The sequence below is a fragment of the Pantherophis guttatus genome, chromosome 4 (assembly GCF_059756535.1).
Source record: "Pantherophis guttatus breed Tessera chromosome 4, ASM5975653v1, whole genome shotgun sequence".
Taxonomy (NCBI): Eukaryota; Metazoa; Chordata; class Lepidosauria; order Squamata; family Colubridae; genus Pantherophis; species Pantherophis guttatus.
In genome coordinates, this window is record NC_142066.1 from 2,084,189 (window position 1) to 2,105,760 (window position 21,572).

General features: G+C 52.7%; 1 protein-coding gene across 1 annotated transcript in view; it reads left to right on the top strand.

The window, feature by feature from the left end:
• Window positions 1-1,863: 1,863 nt before the first annotated feature.
• Window positions 1,864-21,572, top strand: part of TNFSF12 (TNF superfamily member 12) — a 48,672-nt gene continuing 28,963 nt past the window's right edge. The window contains exons 1-11 of the mRNA XM_087891772.1: window positions 1,864-2,150; window positions 3,269-3,395; window positions 3,796-4,152; window positions 11,914-11,940; window positions 14,075-14,159; window positions 15,046-15,108; window positions 16,033-16,068; window positions 16,383-16,507; window positions 17,613-17,861; window positions 18,487-18,647; window positions 20,146-20,257. Of these exons, the coding sequence (XP_087747898.1) occupies window positions 1,864-2,150; window positions 3,269-3,395; window positions 3,796-4,152; window positions 11,914-11,940; window positions 14,075-14,159; window positions 15,046-15,108; window positions 16,033-16,068; window positions 16,383-16,507; window positions 17,613-17,861; window positions 18,487-18,647; window positions 20,146-20,257 (1,629 nt within the window). The remainder of the gene's footprint in view (window positions 2,151-3,268; window positions 3,396-3,795; window positions 4,153-11,913; window positions 11,941-14,074; window positions 14,160-15,045; window positions 15,109-16,032; window positions 16,069-16,382; window positions 16,508-17,612; window positions 17,862-18,486; window positions 18,648-20,145; window positions 20,258-21,572) is intronic.

The window sequence follows — 21,572 nt, forward strand, 5'->3', positions numbered from 1 at the left end:
TGGCGACCCCCCCCTCCTCCAATGGGCCTGGGTCTTTCTCTCCAGACGTGCTGCGGGGGGATTCAACAGGGTGGGCTCAGCCCCCCAATTAAGGGGGTCGAGGTTGGCCCTCTAAGTATGGTAGGGTGTTTGCAAATGGGGAGGGGGCGAGGGGGCTGATTGCAATTGGGGAGAGGGCGAGAGGGGGTGATTACAAGTGGGGAGGGGGCGAGGGGGGTGATTGCAAGTGGGGAGGGGGCAAGAGGGTGATTGCAAGTGGGGAGGGGGCTAGGGGGCAATTGCAAGTGGGGAGGGGGTGATTGCAAGTGGGGAGGGGTGATTGCAAGTGGGGAGGGGGCGAGGGGGCTGATTGCAAGTGGGGAGGGGGCAAGGGGGTGATTGCAAGTGGGGAGGGGGCTAGGGGGCAATTGCAAGTGGGGAGGGGGTGATTGCAAGTGGGGAGGGGGTGATTGCAAGTGGGGAGGGGGCGACGGGGCTGATTGCAAATGGGGAGGGGGCGAGGGGGCTGATTGCAAGTGGGGAGAGGGCTAGAGGGGGTGATTGCAAATGGGGAGGGGGCAAAGGAGTGATTACAAGTGGGGAGGGGGCGAGGGGGCTGATTGCAAGTGGGGAGGGGGCAAGGGGGTGATTGCAAGTGGGGAGGGGGCTAGGGGGCAATTGCAAGTGGGGAGGGGGTGATTGCAAGTGGGGAGGGGGTGATTGCAAGTGGGGAGGGGGCGACGGGGCTGATTGCAAATGGGGAGGGGGCGAGGGGGCTGATTGCAAGTGGGGAGAGGGCTAGAGGGGGTGATTGCAAATGGGGAGGGGGCAAAGGAGTGATTACAAGTGGGGAGGGGGCGAGGGGGCTGATTGCAAGTGGGGAGGGGGCAAGGGGGTGATTGCAAGTGGGGAGAAGGCTAGGGGGTAATTGCAAGTGGGGAGGGGGCTGATTGCAAATGGGGAGGGGGCGTGGGGGGCTGATTGCAAATGGGGAGGGGGCGAGAGGGGTGATTGCAAATGGGGAGGGGGCGAGAGCTTTCCCGGAGTGCAGCCTGCATGCCGGCTGGGAACGATGGGACTTGGAGTCCCACCCATCCGGGAAGCAGCCAGGCAAAAGGGGGGAAAGCCCCTTTGGAGACCCCCCCCTCCCCGCAACCCCTTCCCGACCCTGGGAATCTCTGCCCAGGACCGGAGCCTTGACGCCTACAGCTTATCCAATCGTACGGGCCGGGAATGATGGGAGCTGGAGTCCCACCTCTCCGAGAAGCCGGCAGGGAAAAAGGGGGTAGAGCTGCTCTCCGAGGGGGTGGGGGGGGGTGACTGCCCGGATCTCAGCTAAGCGTTGTTTTTCCCCCGAGGGGCAACCTGGGTGATTGCTGGGGATGATGGGGCTTGGAGTCCCATCCCCCTCCAGGAAGCCGGTAGGGAAATGTGGCCAAAATCCCAGTTCTCCCAGTTCTCTTTGTGCCCGGCCAAAGGGGAGGGGGGCAGGGAGCGCCCCGGGGACAGGGAGAAGATAGACTGTGCTTATCCAGGGAGGCTCTACGGAGGGTATTCTCTCGCCGCCCGGAGTCCCTCTTCCCCGCCTCGCAGTTTCCAGGAGCTGGAGCCTTGATAGATGGCCGGGGATGATGGGGGCTGGAGTCCGACCCCCAGCGGTGCCCGGCTAGCGGGAGGGGGCAAGAAGCGGCCCCGGGACGCAGAGCATTAACTGACACGTAGATAAGATTGCAGGATAGACTGCGCTTATCCGGGGAGGCTCTACGCCAAGGGTTTCCTCTCGCAGCCGGGAATCCCTGGCTGCGGCTGCCCTCGGGCTGGCTCTCCCCCGCCCAGCCCCACGGTTTTCCCCCCCAGCTGGAATTTTGAGGCGGGCTGCGGATGATGGGGTCTGCAGTCCCACTCCACCGGGAAGCCTCTCTCCGGACATGGGCCATGAACGGGGACGGGGAGAGCCAGGCTGGCTGGAAGGTAGCCTGCCAAGGTAGACTGCTCCTGTCCGGGGAGGCTCTGCCGCTAAGTGGCTCTCCCCCGCCCCACACTTTCCCCCAAGCTGATACGGCTGGGGATAATGGGTCCTGGAGCTCCCACCCCGCCGGAAAGGCTTCGGCCATCGGCCGTGCGATGCCCGGCCAGCGGGCAGGAAACGACCCCAAAACTTTGGCCCTAAGGTAGACTGCCCCTGTCCCAGGAGTCTCTGCTACTAGCTGGCTCTTCCCGTCCCACACTTTCCCCAAGATGATGCAGGCTGGTGGATGATGGGTTCTGGAGTTCCACCCTGCCGGGAAACCTTCGACCAGCGGCAGGAAAGGACCTCAAAACTTTGGCCCTAAGGTAAACTGCTCCCGTCCGGGGAGGCTCTTCCCGTCCCACACTTTCCCCAAGCTGATGCGGGCTGGTGGATGATGGGGTTTGGAGTTTCACGCTGCCGGGAAACCTTTCACCAGCGGCAGGAAAGGACCTCAAAACTTTAGCCAAGGTAGACTGCTCCCGTCCGGGGAGGTTCTGCTACTAGCTGGCTCTCCCCCGCCCCACACTTTCCCCAAGCTGATGCGGGCTGGTGGATGATAGTTTCTGGAGTTCCACCCTGCCGGGAAACCTTCGACCAGCGGCAGGAAAGGACCCCAACACTTTGGCCCTAAGGTAGACTGCTCCCGTCCGGGGCGGCTCTTCCCGCCCCACACTTTCCCCAAGCTGATGCGGGCTGGTGGATGATGGGTTCTGCCCGGAAACCTTCCACCAGCGGCAGGAAAGGACCCTCAAAACTTTGGCCCTAAGGTAGACTGCTCCCGTCCGGGGAGGTTCTGCTACTAGCTGGCTCTCCCCCGCCCCACACTTTCCCCAAGCTGATGCGGGCTAGTGGATGATGGGGTTTGGAGTTCCACCCTGCCGGGACACCTTCGACCAGTGGCAGGAAAGGACCCCAAAACTTTGGCCCTAAGGTAGACTGCTCTCGTCAGGGGAGGCTCTTCCCGTCCCACACTTTCCCCAAACTGATGCGGGCTGGTGGATGATGGGTTCTGGAGTTCCACCCTGCCGGGAAACCTTCGACCAGCGGCAGGAAAGGACCCCAACACTTTGGCCCTAAGGTAGACTGCTCCCGTCCAGGGAGGCTCTGCTACTAGCTGGCTCTCCCCCGCACCACACTTTCCCCAAGCTGATGCAGGCTGGTGGATGATGGGGTTTGGAGTTCCACCCTGCCGGGAAACCTTCGACCAGCGGCAGGAAAGGACCCCAAAACTTTGGCCCTAAGGTAGACTGCTCCCGTCCGGGGAGGTTCTGCTACTAGCTGGCTCTCCCCCGCCCCACACTTTCCCCAAGCTGATGCGGGCTGGTGGATGATAGTTTCTGGAGTTCCACCCTGCCGGGAAACCTTCGACCAGCGGCAGGAAAGGGCTCTCAAAACTTTGGCCAAGGTAGACTGCTCCCGTCCGGGGAGGCTCTGCTACTAGCTGGCTCTCCCCCGCCCCACACTTTCCCCAAGCTGATGCGGGCTGGTGGATGATGGGTTCTGGAGTTCCACCCTGCCGGGAAACCTTCGACCAGCGGCAGGAAAGGGCCCTCAAAACTTTGGCCAAGGTAGACTGCTCCCGTCCGGGGAGGCTCTGCTACTAGCTGGCTCTCCCCCGCCCCACACTTTCCCCAAGCTGATGCGGGCTGGTGGATGAATGGGTTCTGCCGGGACGCCTTCCACCAGCGGCAGGAAAGGACCCTCAAAACTTTGGCCCTAAGGTAGACTGCTCCCGTCCGGGGAGGCTCTGCGCCCGTCCCGGCTCTCTGTGTGTGTGTGTGTCTCTCTCTCCTCTCTCGGCCCAGCCCCTCCGGCGGGCGTTGCCTGCCCCGCAGTTCCCGGGCTGCGCCTCTTCGAGGCACCGGGCGCTGCTGCTGCTGCTTCTGCTGGCGGCCGGCCGAGCTCGGCTTCCCTTCGGCGGCCTCGCGGGCTGGCTTCCTCCTCCTCCGCCGCCTCCTCCTCCGGCCCCTCCGGCCACAGCTCCGGCCGGCTGCACGAGCGCCATGGGCAGGCGCCGCCGGGCACGGGAGCCGCCCGGCCGGCTGGTGCTGCTGGCTCTGGCGCTGGCCTCCTTCTCCGCGCTGCTCCTCGCCTCGCTCAGCCTCTTGCTGGCCGCCTGGCCCCGCCACGCCCGCCGGACCGAGACCCCCGCCGCAGCCCAGGTGAGGGGGGGGCGACCTGGGAGGGGGGGTCCCTTCTTTTGCCCCCCCCCGCTCCCTGGCTTGGTGGTGGTGGTGGGAGGGGGGAGAAGCAGGAGGAGAGACCCCCCAACTCTGACCCCCCCTTCACCTGCCCCCGAAAAAGTGGTCTCGGCTGCTGGGGAGGGGTCTCTCCTGGTGGGACCCCCCTCACCCTACTCGTCTTGGAGGCCGAGGAGGGGGTGTCCTTACCCCTTTCCCTGGTGGGTGGGCAACTGGGTGGGACAGGACCCCCCCTCACTCTCACCTCACTCACCTGTCTCGGCTGCTGGGGAGGGGTCTCTCCTGGTGGGACCCCCCCCACCCTGCTTATCTGCTGGGAGGAGGGGGTCTTGGAGGCCGAGGAGGGGGTGTCCTTACCCGCTTTCCCTGGTGGGTGGGCAACTGGGTGGGACAGGACACCCCCCTCACTCCCACCTCACTCACCTGTCTCGGCTGCTGGGGAGGGGTCTCTCCTGGTGGGACCCCCCCCCCACCCCACTCATCTTGTCTTGGAGGCCGAGGAGGGGGTGTCCTTACCCCCTTTCCCTGGTGGGTGGGCAACTGGGTGGGACAGGATCCCCCCCCTCACTCCCACCTCACTCACCTCTCGGCTGCTGGGGAGGGGTCTCTCCTGGTGGGACACCCCCCCTGCTCATCTGCTGGGAGGACGGGGTCTTGGAGGCCGAGGAGGGGGTGTCCTTACCCACTTTCCCTGGTGGGTGGGCAACTGGGTGGGACAGGACCCCCCCCTCACTCTCATCTCACTCACCTGTCTCGGCTGCTGGGGAGGGGTCTCTCCTGGTGGGACCCCCCCCCACCCCACTCATCTTGTCTTGGAGGCCGAGGAGGGGGTGTCCTTACCCCCTTTCCCTGGTGGGTGGGCAACTGGGTGGGACAGGATCCCCCCCCTCACTCCCACCTCACTCACCTCTCGGCTGCTGGGGAGGGGTCTCTCCTGGTGGGACACCCCCCCTGCTCATCTGCTGGGAGGACGGGGTCTTGGAGGCCGAGGAGGGGGTGTCCTTACCCGCTTTACCTGGTGGGTGGGCAACTGGGTGGGACAGGACCCCCCCCTCACTCTCATCTCACTCACCTGTCTCGGCTGCTGGGAGGGGTCTCTCCTGGTGGGACCCCCCCCACCCTGCTCATCTGCTGGGAGGAGGGGGTCTTGGAGGCCGAGGAGGGGGTGTCCTTACCCGCTTTCCCTGGTGGGTGGGCAACTGGGTGGGCAACTGGGTGGGACAGGACCCCCCCCCTCACTCTCACCTCACTCACCTGTCTCAGCTGCTTTGGAGGGGGGGGTCTTTTCTTGCCCTCATCTCCTGGAGGGAAGGGGTAAGGAAACGGGACCCCCACCCCACCCCACTCATCTGCTGAAGGCGAAGGGGGCTGCCCTGAAAAGGTGAAGGGGTCTCGGCTGCTGGGGAGGGGGCTCTTCCGGTGGGACCCCCCACCCCGCTCATCTGCTGAAGGTGAAGGGGTCATGCAAATCTGTCATGTCCCTTCTTGCCCCCCCCCAGGGGTATGAGACAGGGCGCAAGACCCCCGCCCCACTCTCAGCCCACTCACCTTCCCCTAAATGATGAAGGCGAAGGGGTCTCGGCTGCTGGGGAGGGGTCTCTTCTGGTCCCCAGACAGGATGCGGGACCCTTACCCTACCCTGCCTATCTATTGGGAGGAGGGGGCTTGGAGGCCGAGGAGGGGGTATCCTTGCCCCCTTTCCCTGGAATGTGGGACAAGATACGAGACCCCCCCCCTTCTCACTCCATTCACCTGTTCCACGGGGGTTGAAGGAGGAGGGGGCTTGGCCACTGGGGAGGGTATCCCTTCTTGCCCCCCGCCCCCATCCGCTGGTGGGTGGGGCGGACGGGGGAAGCAGGACCCCCACTCTCATCCCCCTCACCTGCACTGGGTCTCAAGTCGGAGGGGTCTCAGCTGCCGAGGTCTCCTTTTTACCCTCCCGCCGCCAGTAGGGGTGGGTGGAACGCGAGACCCCCCACTCTCATTCTACTCAGGTGTATGGGGAGAGGGGGGGTATCAAAGGCAGCTGGGGAGAGGGCTCCTCCTTGGCGGGGAGCCAGATAGGCCCCGCCCCTTAGCCCCACCTGGGCCACAGGAGACCCCCCCCCCGTCACTCATGCTCACCTGCCCAATTGGGGCTCGATCCGTGGCGTACGAACGCCGGGCGCCCGCAGCACAGGTGGCTGGTGAGAAGTTCCTTAAAGAACTTTCAAAAGTGTCCAACCCCCCCCCCCACACTTCCTTTTTGCCTGCCCCCCTCCGTGGGAAAAGGGTTTGGCCCACAGCTGCGGTGGGGCGGCCCCTGGGGGGGGAGGGGGCTGCTCCGTGGGTGGGTGGGTGGGGACGCTTCCTTGCCTTAACCAACCTCTTCGTCTGGCAAAGCCCCCTCCTCGGCCATGCCGAGGGTCTGAATTTTCCTGCCCCCCCCCGCTCCATCCCCATGTGGATGAGATGCCCCCTCCACCTTCCCAAACTTTTCAGGGTGGGGGGAGAATTTGGGGAGGGGGTGGGGTGAGAATGCATGCTGTAATGAGAATTGGAGATGCGTGCTTTAAAAGAGGAGGGGGCCAAGCCACAAATCAGAGCCTTTCCTCTTTTTTTGGGGGGGGGAGTCCGCCTGAGACCGCCAAGTGGGAGGCTTTGGGTGTGGGGGGGGGTCGGAGGTGAGGGGCACAGCTCCCCCTTTGCACTGTAATTCCCACCCCACCCTTGGACCCCACACTCAGCAGCTGGCCTGGCCTGGCCTGGCCTTGGGAGGCTGGACGGCTGCCTGGGCTGGCCGGGGTCCCGCCTCCCCTTCCTCCAGCCAGCTGTTTTGTGGGGCTGAAGAGGCCTGGAGGATTCGATCCCAGAACCGGTTGGTTAAGGTTGGCATGACAAAAAGAAATGCAAGTTTTAACACTTGCCGTTTTTGCCGTTTTGGGCCCGTTTGGTCTAATGGTTAAGGCAGTAGGCTAGAAACTAGGAGACGGTGAGTTCTAGTCCTGCCTTAGACGTGAAAGCCGGCTGGGTGACTTTGGCAAAAAATCACTGGGAGATGGTGAGTTCTAGTCCTGCCTCAGGCACGAAAGCTGGCTGGGTGACTTTGAGCCGATTGCTAGGAGATGGTGAGTTCTAGTCCTGCCTTAGCCATGAAATCCAGCTAGATGACTTGGGGGTAAAACACCAGGAGACAGTGAATTCTAGTCCCACTTTAGCCATGAAAAGCCAGTTGGGTGACTTTGGGCCAACCACCAGGAGACGGTGAGTTCTAGTTCTATCTTAGATGTGAAAGGCAACTGGGTGACTTTGAACCAGTCACCAGGAGACAGGGAGTTCTAGTTGTGCCTTAACCATGAAAGTCAGTTGGGTGACTTTGGGCCAGCCACCAGGAGACGGTGAGTTCTAGTTCTATCTTAGGTGTGACAGGCAACTGGGTGACTTTGAACCAGTCACCAGGAGACAGGGAGTTCTAGTTGTGCCTTAACCATGAAAGTCAGTTGGGTGACTTTGGGCCAGCCACCAGGAGACGGTGAGTTCTAGTTCTATCTTAGGTGTGACAGGCAACTGGGTGACTTTGAACCAGTCACCAGGAGACAGGGAGTTCTAGTTCTATCTTAGGTGTGAAAGGCAACTGAGTAACTTTGAACCAGTCACCAGGAGACAGGGAGTTCTAGTTCTATCTTAGGTGTGAAAGGCAACTGGGTGACTTTGAACCAGTCACCAGGAGACAGGGAGTTCTAGTTCTATCTTAGGTGTGAAAGGCAACTGGGTGACTTTGAACCAGTCACCAGGAGACGGTGAGTTCTATTTCTATCTTAGGTGTGACAGGCAACTGGGTGACTTTGAACCAGTCACCAGGAGACAGGGAGTTCTAGTTCTATCTTAGGTGTGAAAGGCAACTGAGTGACTTTGAACCAGTCACCAGGAGACAGGGAGTTCTAGTTCTATCTTAGGTGTGAAAGGCAACTGGGTGACTTTGAACCAGTCACCAGGAGACAGGGAGTTCTAGTTCTATCTTAGGTGTGAAAGGCAACTGGGTGACTTTGAACCAGTCACCAGGAGACAGGGAGTTCTAGTTCTATCTTAGGTGTGACAGGCAACTGGGTGACTTTGAACCAGTCACCAGGAGACAGGGAGTTCTAGTCCTATCTTAGGTGTGAAAGGCAACTGGGTGACTTTGAACCAGTCACCAGGAGACAGGGAGTTCTAGTCCTATCTTAGGTGTGAAAGGCAACTGGATGACTTTGAACCAGTCACCAGGAGACAGGGAGTTCTAGTTCTATCTTAGGTGTGAAAGGCAACTGGGTGACTTTGAACCAGTCACCAGGAGACAGGGAATTCTAGTTGTGCCTTAACCATGAAAGTCAGTTGGGTGACTTTGGGCCAACCACCAGGAGACGGTGAGTTCTAGTCCTATCTTAGGTGTGAAAGGCAACTGGGTGATTTTGATCCAACTGCAAGGAGACAGGGAGTTCTAGTTGTGCCTTAATCTCTCTCTCTTTCTCTCTCTCTCCACCCCACCTCACAGGATTGTTGTTCTGCGTTAATAGGAGGAGGAACACATATTTGATATGTTTCCCCCTCCTTGGCTAGTTTGTAAAAAATAAAAGGCAGGATACAAACCGATCAATCAGTAAAATCAATCAATCAATCAATAAGAGAACCACGGAGCATGTGCAGAGGGCTTTGGGAGTTCCGCCCTTTATTCCCCTCAAAATTCCTAGCCTTATTTCTTCTTCAAACTCTTGTTCACGTAACAAAGAGTTATTTTTAATTTATTTTTCCTCTTGCTACAACCGGCTGGGAGTTGGGGGAGAAAAAAATATATATATATTTTTGATTCCAGAAAAACATATTTTTTTTTTGTTTTGGTTTGGTTTGAACTCTTTGTGCCGGAGCTCAGAAAGAGGTTATTAAATGCAAACTCGGGTACGATTTCAGGCCCTCACAACGCCCCCAAACAGGTGTCCCCAGATGTTCGGAGCTCTCCGTCCCCACATCTGGAGAAGGTGCCTCCCCATAAGTGCCACTTGCCTGCGGAACAGGCCCAGCGGATTACAAAAATAAAATAAAATAAACTCGTGATTTTTTTTTTTTTTTTTTGAGCTCTGTTCCGCTGCTGGGGCTAAACTTAGCTGGGTTTGGCTTCCCTCCAAGCTACACATATTTTATTTTTTTTTTAAACTTTAAAAACCTCGCCACCAGCTGAGCGCAAAACAATCGGCAACTTGGCTTTTTTAAAAAATATATATATATTTTTTGTGCAAGGCCCGAAACAGCTGGGGAATTGGGACATCTGTTTTGCTATGTTGCCATAGCAACCTCCGCTCCGGCCTGGCGCCTTCAACCCGTCTTATAAATTTCAAATATAAATTTCAAATGGATTTTCCCAGGGATACGATACGATGGGATGGAATGGAATACAATAGAGAATACAATCTAATGGAAAAAATAGAATAGAATTAATAGAGAATAGAATAGAATAGATAAATAGAATGAATAGAGAATAGAATAGAAAAGGTAGAATAGAATAAAATAGAATAGAATAAGGTAGAATAATAGAGAATAGAATAGTAGAGAATAGAATAGAAAAATAGAATAGAATAGAATAAATAGAGAAGAGAATAGAAAGAATAGAAGAGAATATAATAGAAAAAATAGAATAGAATAAATAGAATAAATAGAGAATAGAATAAAATAGAATAAAATAAAGTAGAATAATAGAGAATAGAATAGTAGAGAATAGAATAGAAAAATAGAATAGAATAGAATAAATAGAGAATAGAATAGAAAGAATAGAAGAGAATATAATAGAAAAAATAGAATAGAATAAATAGAATAAATAGAGAATAGAATAAAATAGAATAAAATAAAGTAGAATAATAGAGAATAGAATAGTAGAGAATAGAATAGAAAAATAGAATAGAATAGAATAAATAGAGAATAGAATAGAAAGAAGAGAAGAGAATAGATAGAGAATATAATAGAAAAAAGAATAAAATAATTAGAGAATAGAATAGAATAGAATAGAGAATACAATCTAATAGAAAAAATAGAATAGAATTAATAGAAAATAGGATAGAATAGAATAAATAGAGAATAGAATAGAAAAGGTAGAATAGAATAAAATAGAATAGAATAAAGTAGAATAATAGAGAATAGAATAGTAGAGAATAGAATAGAATAGAAAGAACAGAATAAAATAGACGAGAAGAGAAGAGAAGAGAATAATAGAAGAGAAAGAAGAGAAGAGAAGAGAATAGATAGAGAATATAATAGAAAAAAAATAAATAGAAAAGAAAATAATAGAAGAGAAGAGAAGAGAAGAGAAGAGAAGAGAAGAGAAGCTGGAAGGGACCTTAGAGGTCTTCTAGTCCATCCCTCTGCTCAAACAGGAGAACCTATACCCCCCCTCCTCCCCAGGCGTAAGCCCTGATTGATGGCTAACCAGTTAAAACACAGTTAGTCTTTGACTTACGACAGTTTGTTTAGTTACCGTTCGAAGTTACAGTGGCACTGAAAAAAGTGATGATTTTTGACACTTAGCTATCATTGCAGCATCCTCGTGGTCACCGGATCAAACTGACTCATATTTATGACGGTTGCAGTGTCCGCTTTGGCGGCTTTCTGACGAACAAAGTCAACGGGGAAGCCAGATTTCACTTAACGGATTTGTAGCCAACGTAAAATTGGGCGAAATTGCACTTAATGAGCGTCTCGCATAGCGACGGAAACGTTGGGCTCAATTGTGGTCGTAGGTCGAGGACTGCCTGTATCAAATGAAATTGGTCTAGGATCCAAATGGGGTCAAAATCTGAATTTTCAGCTAATTTTTAATGTTGGCAACTTTTAAGACCTGTGGACTTCAACTCCCAGAATTCCCCAGCCAGCATGAAGAAATGAGGCTGGACTATTTTTATCACATTTTTTGATTGGATAATTTTTTTAATAGACAGCAGGGATGTGGCCAATGTAATAGACCTTGATTTTTAGCAAATGGCTGGCTGAGGAATTCTGGGAATTGAAGTCCCACAAGTCTTAAAGGGGCAAAACGTGAGAAAATATTCATCTACCAAAAAAAAATAATAATATTTGCACAACTGGGAGTTGAAATCCACACATTTGGAAGCTGTCAAAGTTGTGTTAGATACACAATTTTTATAAACCCATCTTGGTTTCACATAGTCCTTGATTTACGATGACTTGCTTAGTGACGGTTCAAGTTATGACGGACCTCCATGGAGGGAGGGGAAGCATCACCCAGCTCCCAAGGTTGCCACCCCCTCCTCCGGTCCTGGGACCGCACGCTGGTCACCTGACAACTGTTTCATATTTACGTCCGTTTGCATGTAACTGCGTTTGTGACAGTTTTCTGCAAAATGGATATTTTTCTTTCCAATTTTGGGCAAAACCGGCCGCTAAACGAGCCAGGGCTTCCCTGAACGACCGCTGTTTAAAAAAAAAAAGTCGTAAAATCAGGTTGGTTGCAAGGATCACTCGATTTACGACCGTGATAGGCAGGAAGTATTCTGGTCATAACTAGAGGACTGCTTTTTTTTTTTTTTTTTAATCCTGGGATGTTTGATTCGATCCTGGTTCTTTAGCCAAAATCGTACACGGAAAAATTGGGCTTCACGTTCAAACTGGCCTCTTCCTTCTTCGGAAAGGGCGATGGTGGTAGGGGAGGATGGTTTGTGTAATCCGGTGGTTTGATTTGTGCTCTTTCTTTCTGGTCCCCAGAAACTGTCGTCGGAGGAACTGGAGCCGGTAAGCGACCATTTCTTTTGTTAAGCCATGCACAAAAGGGGAAACTTTGCAAACTGTTTTTCTGCCGTCTGTCTAGTATACAGGTGGTCCTCGACCTACGACCGTTTTTGTTTAGCGACGGTTTAAAGTGACAACGGAAAAAAAAAGTGATTTTCGACCGTTTTTCACACTTACGACCGTGGCAGCATCCCCCCCCATGATCACGTGATCAAAATTCAGACGCTTGGCAGTCGGCTCGTAGTTATGACGGTTGCAGTATCTCATATTTATGACGGTTAAAAATAGCCTGAGGTCACGCGACCCCCTTTTGCGACCTTCTGTGACCAGCAAAGTCAACGGGGAAAGCCGGATTCGCTTCACGACCACTTGCCTCACTTAACAACTGCCGGGATTCACTTCACGACGGTGGCACGGAAGGTCGTAAAACGGAGCAAAATGCACGTAACAAATATTTTACTTAACAACAGATATTTTGCGCTCAGTTGAGGCCAAAATATATAACCGTTTTGTGACCTTCTTTACCAGCAAAGTCAACGGGGAAGCCGGATTTGCTTTAACGACCGTGCGACTCACTTAACAACCGCAGTGACTCACTTTACGATGGCGGCAAGAAAGGTCGCAAAATGGGACAGAACTCTTTAACCGATGTCTCGCTTAGAATCAAGTTGCAAAAAAAGGGGGCAAAACTCGCTCCACCGCTTTCTCGCCTAGCAACGGAAAAGTCGCTGTCAATTCTGGCCGTAAATCGAGGACTGTCCGTATCACGCAAAAAGGAAATTCTGATATATTTTTTTTGTGGTCTCCTCAGGTGTCAATGCTTCTCTTGAGTTTGCCAAAAAGCTTTCGCACAACCACACAACTTTAAAGCTCCGTGTTGCCCTTCATCCAGAAACGGTGTAGAGTTTCCTGCTTCGAGGGGGTGGACTAGATGACCTACAAGGTCCCTTCCGCTCTGTTAATGTAATCTTAATCTAATCATCCCCCACCCACCCCAAAATCCCAGAAAAATCACCCACCTTTGGGGAAATAAGCTTGCCTTAAGCCCGCTCTTGAATAAGCCAGGATGAAACCAGCATGGAGGAGAGAAAATATTCAAAGGGCCCTCTGCCAATGTAGGCTACCCTTCTCTTGCCAGCAATCAATAAGTGCAAATTAATAAATTAATAAGAATAATTAGGAGATTTTCCTTGTTTCCCCCCTCCCCTTGCAAGCTATTGGTATTCTGGGGTAGACTGCCTCTGAAAATGGAGGTTCCATTAGCCCAGCATGAATAATTGCCGCTCCTGTGTTTTGTAAATCTGGAAAATCTCCTTCCGAAGGTCTTTTAGCCTAAAATTTCTTTTTTTTAGACTAAATTTTAGACTAAATTTCTTTTTTAGACTAAATTGTAGCCTAAATTTCTTTTTTTTAGACTGAATTTTAGCCTAAATTTCTTTTTTAGACTAAATTTTAGACTAAATTTCTTTTTTTTAGACTAAATTTTAGCCTAAATTTCTTTGTTTTAGACTAAATTTTAGACTAAATTTCTTTTTTTAGACTAAATTTTAGACTAAATTTCTTTTTTTTAGACTAAATTTTAGACTAAATTTCTTTTTTTAGACTAAATTTTAGACTAAATTTCTTTTTTTAGACTAAATTTTAGACTAAATTTCCTTTTTTAGACTAAATTTTAGACTAAATTTCTTTTTTAGATTAAATTCTAGACTAAATTTCTTTTTTTAGACTAAATTTCTTTTTTAACCGTGTGACTCACTTAACGACTGCGGTGATTGTCTTAACAACGGTGGTAAGAAAGGCCGTAAAATGGGACAAAACTCCTTTAACGAGTGTCTCACTTAGCGACGGAAATTTTGGGCTCAATTGTGGTCGTACGTCGAGGACTCCCTCTTAGAAGACAGAGAGAAAGCAATCGCTCTACCCCCCCCCAACTGATTTATGTAGGTGGTCCTCGACTTATGACCACAATGGGGACAAGTTTTGCGGAGCGTGTCCCGTCTTTTGCATCGATGGGCTTTGTAGTGGCTGCAAAGCTGCTTTGGCCCAATTAGGGTTTGGAATCGACTAAAACGTGTCCGGATTTTGACAATTTTTGCCAACATTTTGTGTCACCTGCAGTACCTCTCTTCTCCTCTAGGTGGTGCTCTCCTCCAGCTGGAATAACCAAGGCAAGTTCTTGCACCATTTTGCCCAGGAGGGGGCGCTGCGGCATCGAAGGCAAGGTGAGTTTGCTCCTTTCTAAGAGTTGGGGACAGAACACCTTAAATGTAATACAGGTAGTCCTCGACTTACGAATGTTATTCGTTTAGCGACCGTTCAAAGTTACAGCAGCATGGGAAAAAAATGACTTACAACCGTTCCTCGCACTTATGACCATTGCAGCATTCCCCGCGGTCATGTGATCGCCCGTTGTGACCTTCCCAGCCGGCTTCCGACAAGTGGAGTCAATGGAGGGGGAGCCGGATTCGCTTAGCGACCATACAATTCATTTAAGAACGGCAGTGATTTAGTTGCAAAAGTTGCAAAAACTGAGCACGATTCGCTTAACAACTGCCTTGCTTAGCGAGAAAACTTGTCCCCCATTATGGTCATAAGTCGAGGACCACCTACATAAATCAGTTAGGGGGGCGAGAGAGATTGCACGTATACCCACAATTGAGCTCAACATTTCCGTCGCTAAGCGAGACACTCGTTAAAGGCGTTTTGTCCCATTTTACGGCCCTTCTTGCCACCGTTGTTAAGCGAATCACCGCAGTTGTTAAGTGAGTCACACAGTTAAATGAATCTGCCTTCCCCTTTGATTTTGCTTGTCCGAAGGTCGCAAAAGGGGATCATCACGTGACCCCGGGACACTGCGACCGTCATAAATACGAGTCAGTGGGCCAAGTGTCCGAATTTGATTCAGGCGACCGTGGGAGAGGCTACAACGGTCGTAAGTGTGAAAAACGGTCCTAAGTCACTTTTTTTTCAGTGCGGTTGTAACTTTGGTCACTAAATGAACCGTTGTAAGTTGAGGACTGGCCAGGAAAATTGAGGGCTGCTGCTGTTGTCTTTTTTTCTGGGGTCCTTCCCCCACCCAAATAACCCCCCCTCCCCCCTCTTTTTCAGCTGAGAAAGGGAAGCGATTACGGCCTTGCCGGATGGGAACCATCTGCGCCGCTCACTATGAAGGTGAGGGAGGGTCTCCCCTGGTCTGCAGCGACCCCCCCCTCCCGAGAGGAGAGATGCCAGAGGCTTTGTGGGGGGACGGAGGGAGGGGCTTCCTTGCCTCCATCCATCAGACTGATTCTTTCTTTCTTTCTTTCTTTCTTTTTTTCTTTCTTTCTCTTTCTTTCTTTTTCCCTTCCTTCCCACTCTCTCTTTCTTTGCTCCCTTTTACTTTCTTTTTTTCTCTCCCCTTCTTTCCTCCGTCCCTTCCTTCCTTCCTTCCTTTCTTTCTTTCTTTTCTTTTTCATCTCCTTCTCATCTCCCGTATTCTTCCCTACCTCCCTTTCCTTCCTTCCTCCCTCCCTCCTTCCCCCCTTTCCCCCTCCCTTTTCCTTCCTTCCTTCCCCTCCCTCCCTTCCTCTTCCTTTCTCCCCTCCCTCTCTTTTTTCCTTCCTCCCTCCCTTATTTCTCCCCTGCTGCCCGTTTCCTTCCTTTCTTCCTTCCCCTCCCTCCCTCCTTTCTCCCTCCCTTCCTCTTATTTCCTTCCTCCCTCCCTCCTTTCCCCTTCCTCCCTCCCTTCTTTCTCCCCTGCCTCCCTTTTCCTTCCTTCCTTCCTTCCCCTCCCTCCCTCCTTTCCCCCTCCCTCCCTCTTATTTCCTTCCTCCCTCCCTCCTTTCCCCTCCCTCTCTTCCTCCCTCCCTTCCCCTCCCTCTCTTCCTCCTTTCCCCCTCCCTCTCTGTTATTTCCTTCCTTCCTTCCTCCCTTCTTTCTCCCCTGCCTCCCTTTTCCTTCCTTCCTTCCTTTCTTCCTTCCTTCCTCCCTTCTTTCTCCCCTGCCTCCCTTTTCCTTCCTTCCTTCCTTCCTTCCTTCCTCCCTCCCTCCCTCCCTCCCTCCCTCCCTCCCTTCTTTCTCCCTTTCTCTCTCTCTCTTTCTCGGTCTCTCTTTCAGTGCAAGCCACCGTAGGACGAGCTGGGATGCAGGCAGGTAACACTTCGAGGGTTGGGGGTGGGGTGGGGAAACGTTTGCCTGCCCCCTGGCCCACCTGAGCTGCTGGCCTCCCACCCGCCCTCCTTGCCCCTAAGTCAAGTTCCTCGCGCCAGCCTGCACCACCCAACCCCAAAAGTGGGCGACATTGTCCCTCGCTGGAAGGGCAGCTCGGCCGTTGTGTCGTTCGACACTGCCTCCTGTGGTGGGAGGATATGGGCGAGGCCTTCAGCAGACACCTCCCCACAGCGGAGGGGCTGGGGACCCAATGTTCACTTCTCCCTTCCCCCTCGCCCGTCTCCCTCGCCCTCCAGATGCCAACGGGACCATCCGCGGATGGGCAGAAGCCAAGCTCAACGCCACCAACCCGCTGCGCTACGACAACAGCCGCGGAGAGTTCACAGTGATCAAACGGGGCCTTTATTACCTGTATTGCCAGGTGAGCGGAAAAGCAGGGGCTTTGTGGGTAAGGAAGAGCAAAGCATTCTGGGACTTTGGTTGCTTTGGGGAGGAAGAGGATGGCAGGATTGGAAGGAAGGGGGGCATTCCAATATAGTTAATTAAATAATTCAGTATTGTTTCAACTTTGGCGACGTTAAAAGGGGCGGATTTCAACTCCCAGAATTCTCCTTGAAAAACACTGCTACAGGCGGCCATTGCGGTTGTTCTATGAGTCACACGGTCATTAACCGAATCCAGCTTCCCCCATTGACTTTGCTTGCCAGAAGTGAAGGGACACTGTGACCGTCATAAGTAACAGGTTGTCCTCAACTTACAACGGTACTCTTAGTGACCATTCGAAGTCGCAACGCCACTGGAAAAGAGCGACTTGGGATCCGTTGTTCACACTTACGACCGTTGCAGCCTCCCCGTGGTCAGGTGATCAAGTGTTCCGACGCTTGGCGGCTGATTCACATTTATGATGGTCACAGCGTCTCTGGGGTCACGTGATTCCCCCTTTTGTGACAAGTAAAGTCCTTGGGGAAGCCCAGATTCATTTAACAACCGTCTGACTAACTTAGCGATGGCAGGAATTCGCTTAACGACTGAGGCAAGAAAAGTCGTAAAATGGGGCTAACCCTATTTAACAAATGTCTCACTTAGCTCAATTGTGGACTTAAGTTGAGGACACTCTGTATGCGTGCGTGTAGGGGCTGACCATCAAAACTGTAGATATAGATGTCCCCTCTTTCAAGTAGGTCGTAACTTTAAACGACGGCTGTGACCAGACATAAGTATAGTTAGTCCTCAATTTACGACCACAATTAACAGAATGACAGAGTTGGAAGGGACCTTGGAGGTCTTCTAGTCCAACCCCCTGCTCAGACAGGAAACCCTATACCATTTCAGGCAAGTGGCTGTCCAGCCTCTTCTTAAAAACCTCCAGTGTTGGAGCACCACAAATTCTGGTGGCAGGCAGTTCCGCCGGCTAATTGTCCTGTCAGGAAATTTCTCCTTAGTTCTAGGCTGCTTTCTCTCCTTGATTGAGAATTGAGCCCAACATTTCCTGTCGTCTGTGTTTCTCCTCCTCTCCGCGTTGCCAGGTCCACTTCAACGAGGGGAAGACGGTCTACATGAAGCTGGACGTGATGTTGAGCGGCCAGCTGGCCTTGCGCTGTTTGGAGCAGTTCCCCCCTACTAGCTCGGGACCCCGGGAAGCCGAACTGCACGTGTGTCAGGTGTCCGGATTGCTTCTCCTGCGTCCCGAAGCCTCCATCCGTCTTCGCACCATCCCGGACGTCCGTCTGAAAGCGGACCGCTACCTCACCTATTTCGGCCTCTTCCAAGTCCACTGAGAAGACCGGGCAGCGGGAAGACCGCAGGGCTGGGGTCCGGGGTGGGCTCCGCAGAACCAGAGAGGAGGAACGGAGCCCGCCCGTTGCTGCCTTCCGTATGGCGGGCGCGTCCGAGCGCAGAGCAGTGTACCGGTTGTTCCTTTTCGTTTCTGGACCGGCAATTCTCCCTTTTCCCGCTTTCGGGGCCATTGTTCCGACGTCCACCCGGATACCAGCAGCAAAAAGGGTGGTGGGGCAGGGGAGGGGGGGTCTAACCGGGCGCTGCGCCTTCACTTTGTGGCAGACTTTGCAGTCCGAACAACCGCAGGAATCCGACAATGGATTCAAACAACGAGGAACTGGCTCAGTGACGTGTGTAGACTCCGGTTTATTTAATCCCGTTTCTTGCCTGGATTGTGTGTATATTCCCAGCGCTTGTTATGCTTCACACCCTGGCTGGGCACCGTGGCATCGTCCATTTTGTATTTTGATACTTTTATTCTGCTTCTTTATTGGGCTCACTGGATGTTTGGAAGGATCCCTGCCATCTTGGTGTGGTACGACATTGACGCGACCGCACGCAACCTAGCAGAATTGTGGGGGCCGCTCAGGAAGGATCCGTGGTGGACATCTGGCTCCACAGACTGATGTTTGGGTCCCGGCCAGCAGGGGACGGCAGAACCCCAAGGAAGTGGACACCGGGCTTTCGCCGAACAGGGAAGGCCGAAGGGTCGAAGGGTCAAAGTTCCCCATTGGCTGGAAAGCGGGGAACGGGGCCGAGCCCTGCCCCGGTGTTCGGTTTCAGTAAGAGAGGGCGTTCAGACAACTACTTGGAAATGGAAGGTGCGAAAACCCCAGTTGGCGCTGCAAGACGTTACCCGCTCGACGTTGCAACAATTACACGCACCTACAAATGCAGCGTCGCCAAATCTTGCACACGCTCCCAAAGGCAGCGTGGCAGAAGGTTGCCTTGTGTCCGCAGATGAAGTTTTGCAAAAGGTTATGTGCATCTAAAAATTCGGTGCTGCAGAAATTAGACGCGCCTGCAAATGCAGCGTCGTAGAAAGAAGCCGCAGGCGCCAACAAATGCAGCGCCGCGAACGGTCGCACCCAAAAGGTTGCATTGTTGCCTGCAGATGAACTTTTGCCAAAGCTGACCTATCCGGTGTCGCAAAAGATTATACACGCCTGCGTCCGTGGACGCAGTGTTGCCAAAAGGTGCGTGCAGTCGCGAATGCAGCATCGCCAAGGGGCGTCAAGAACCGCAGCCCCTGGGAGCATTCTCGCGCAGGGCCACTGAGGCAACCAAACCTGTGGGGAGATGGCCTTTCCCTCCCCCCCAATCTATACTCTTTGGAATGGTTGCAATGGGCAGCCCCCTCCCCTCGCCGTCACTGCCCACACGGCTTAACGCAACTCGTTTATTTTATAGGAAAGGGGCAGGGAGGGGGCGAAACAACCCCGTGCCCGTCTTTTTCCCCCCCGACACCGTTGCTTTCACCGCCACACTCCATGCAGCCTTCCCCGCTCGCCACAACAACGCACGGTGCCCTCTGGCACGGAGAGAAAGTGGGCACTTTTCCGTTTTATCGCACAGCATCGAAATAAAAGTAGAACGCAACAGATTTTGCGGCTGTCGTCGCTTTGCAAGGGGGCCCTTGGTTGTGTATCGTTGACCTCCCGTGTCCCCCGCGTGGGTGTCGAGCGTTGGCCGCGCCAGACTCATCCCCACTCAACTTCCTGTTTGTGTACGTCAAACCCACTGCACTTCCTTTTTCTGAAACGGGGGTTTTTTTTCCCAAGGGAGACGTTAAGATCGTTTGATTCCTATAATCGGCTCGTTCCGCTTGTTTGCCCGAGATTTATGTTGTGTTTCTGCTGAGACGGAGTTATTGTGGGGGTTTTGTGAATCCGCTGAGCTGCAACCGAAGCCTTTTGACAGTAACAGAGTAACAGAGTTGGAAGTCTGCTTGGTCTCCCTTCCAACTCTGTTTATCTGTATCTGGACCAGAGGAAGCAAAATACAGATAGTCCTCGATTTATGACCGACGTTGCAAGCGGGATTTAAAACTAGGGATTCGAAGTTCCGAAGTCTCTCCCCACCCCCATGTTACGTGACCGTTTTGGGGGCCGCTGAGCAATCCCACCCCCCTCATTTATGACAAAGGGATTCATGATAATTTTTCTGGAAAAAAAACGACACAGGTTTGCTTAACGACTACCACTTTTCTTAATGACGCACACAGAGAGAGAGAGACACAAAATCAGGCAAAATCACTGACCTGTTTAATGACCGGCGCAGCTTCCCCATGGACTTCGCTCGTCGGAAAGTCGAAAAAGGGGATCACGTAATCTCGGAACTATGCCGCCGTCATAAATACGAGGCAGTGGCCAAGCGCCTGAATGTTGGTCAGGTGACTGCGGGGATGCTGCCACGGTCGTAAGGGCGAGGAACAATCCTAAGTCACTTTTTTTACATGCAGCACTGCCTTCCTTAGACCGAGTCATGCGTTCGGTTCTCCCTTCCGCTTCTGACTTGCTTCTTCGGTCGTTCCCGTGAGACGCGCTCGGTTTTCTTCCCCACCCCCAATCGTGTCACCCTTTCAGTACAGGCAGTCCTCGACTTATGACCACAATGGAGCCCAATGCTGCTCAGTGAGAAATCTGTTCAGGGAGCCTTGCCCCCCTTTTTACGACTTTCCGTGCCAGCAAATCATCGCCGTTGTTAAATGAGTCACACGGCGGTTCAGCGAACCTGGCTTCTTCCCCCCCGTTGACTCCGCTCATCGGAAGGCCGCAAAAGGGGGACACGGCAATACGAGTCGGTGGCCAAGCGTTCTGGATTTTGATCCGCGCGACCACGAGGAGCCGCCACGGTCGTAAGTGTGAAAAACGGTCTTAAGTCGTTCTGTTCAGTGCTTTTGTAACATCAAATGGTCACTAAATGAACGGTTGTAAGTCAAGGACTGCTTGCCTTTATGTTCTGCTTTGGTCTGTTTGGCCCAATAGGTTCAGCACATGATTCAGAATCCACCAGGAGTTGAAAGGGAACTCAGAGGTCATCTATCCCAACCCCCTACTCAAACAGGAAACCCTCTACCCAATTTCAGAAAAATGGTTGTCCAATTTCCTTTTTAAAAACTTCTGGTACCCACAAACTTCTGGAAGGAAACCGTTCGAATTTGTACCCCATGTCCATTCTTTGGGCACGCCGTCATTCTTGACCCCGAGTCTTGTACAATTTTGGCATCACAAAATACACAGAAGCTCATTCTCACAGCCAGCGATTTCCACTTACAAGTCGTCCACGACATTTAGTGACCGTTGGCAGTCGCAACATCCCTGAAAAAAGCGACTTAGAATCGGTTTTCACACCTACGACCATCGCAGCGTCCCGCCCCCCCCCCGGTCACGTGATCGAAATTCGGACGCTTGGCAGCTGACTCGTATTTATGACGGCGGCAGTGTTCCCGACTGTTGCAAAAGTCAAAGAGGTGGCCCGATTCACTTAACAACCGGGTTACCAACTTAATACCTGCAGTGATTCCCTTTAATAACGGCTCTGGCAAGAAAGGTCGTAAAACGAGGCAAAATTCCCTTAACAAAACATCTCACTGATGAGCGACAGAAATTTGGGCCTCAATTGTCGTAAGTCGAGGACTTCCTGCGTTTTGATAAAACATTCATTTCTTCCCAACGGGCACCACTATCTCTCCACCAGATTTTTGG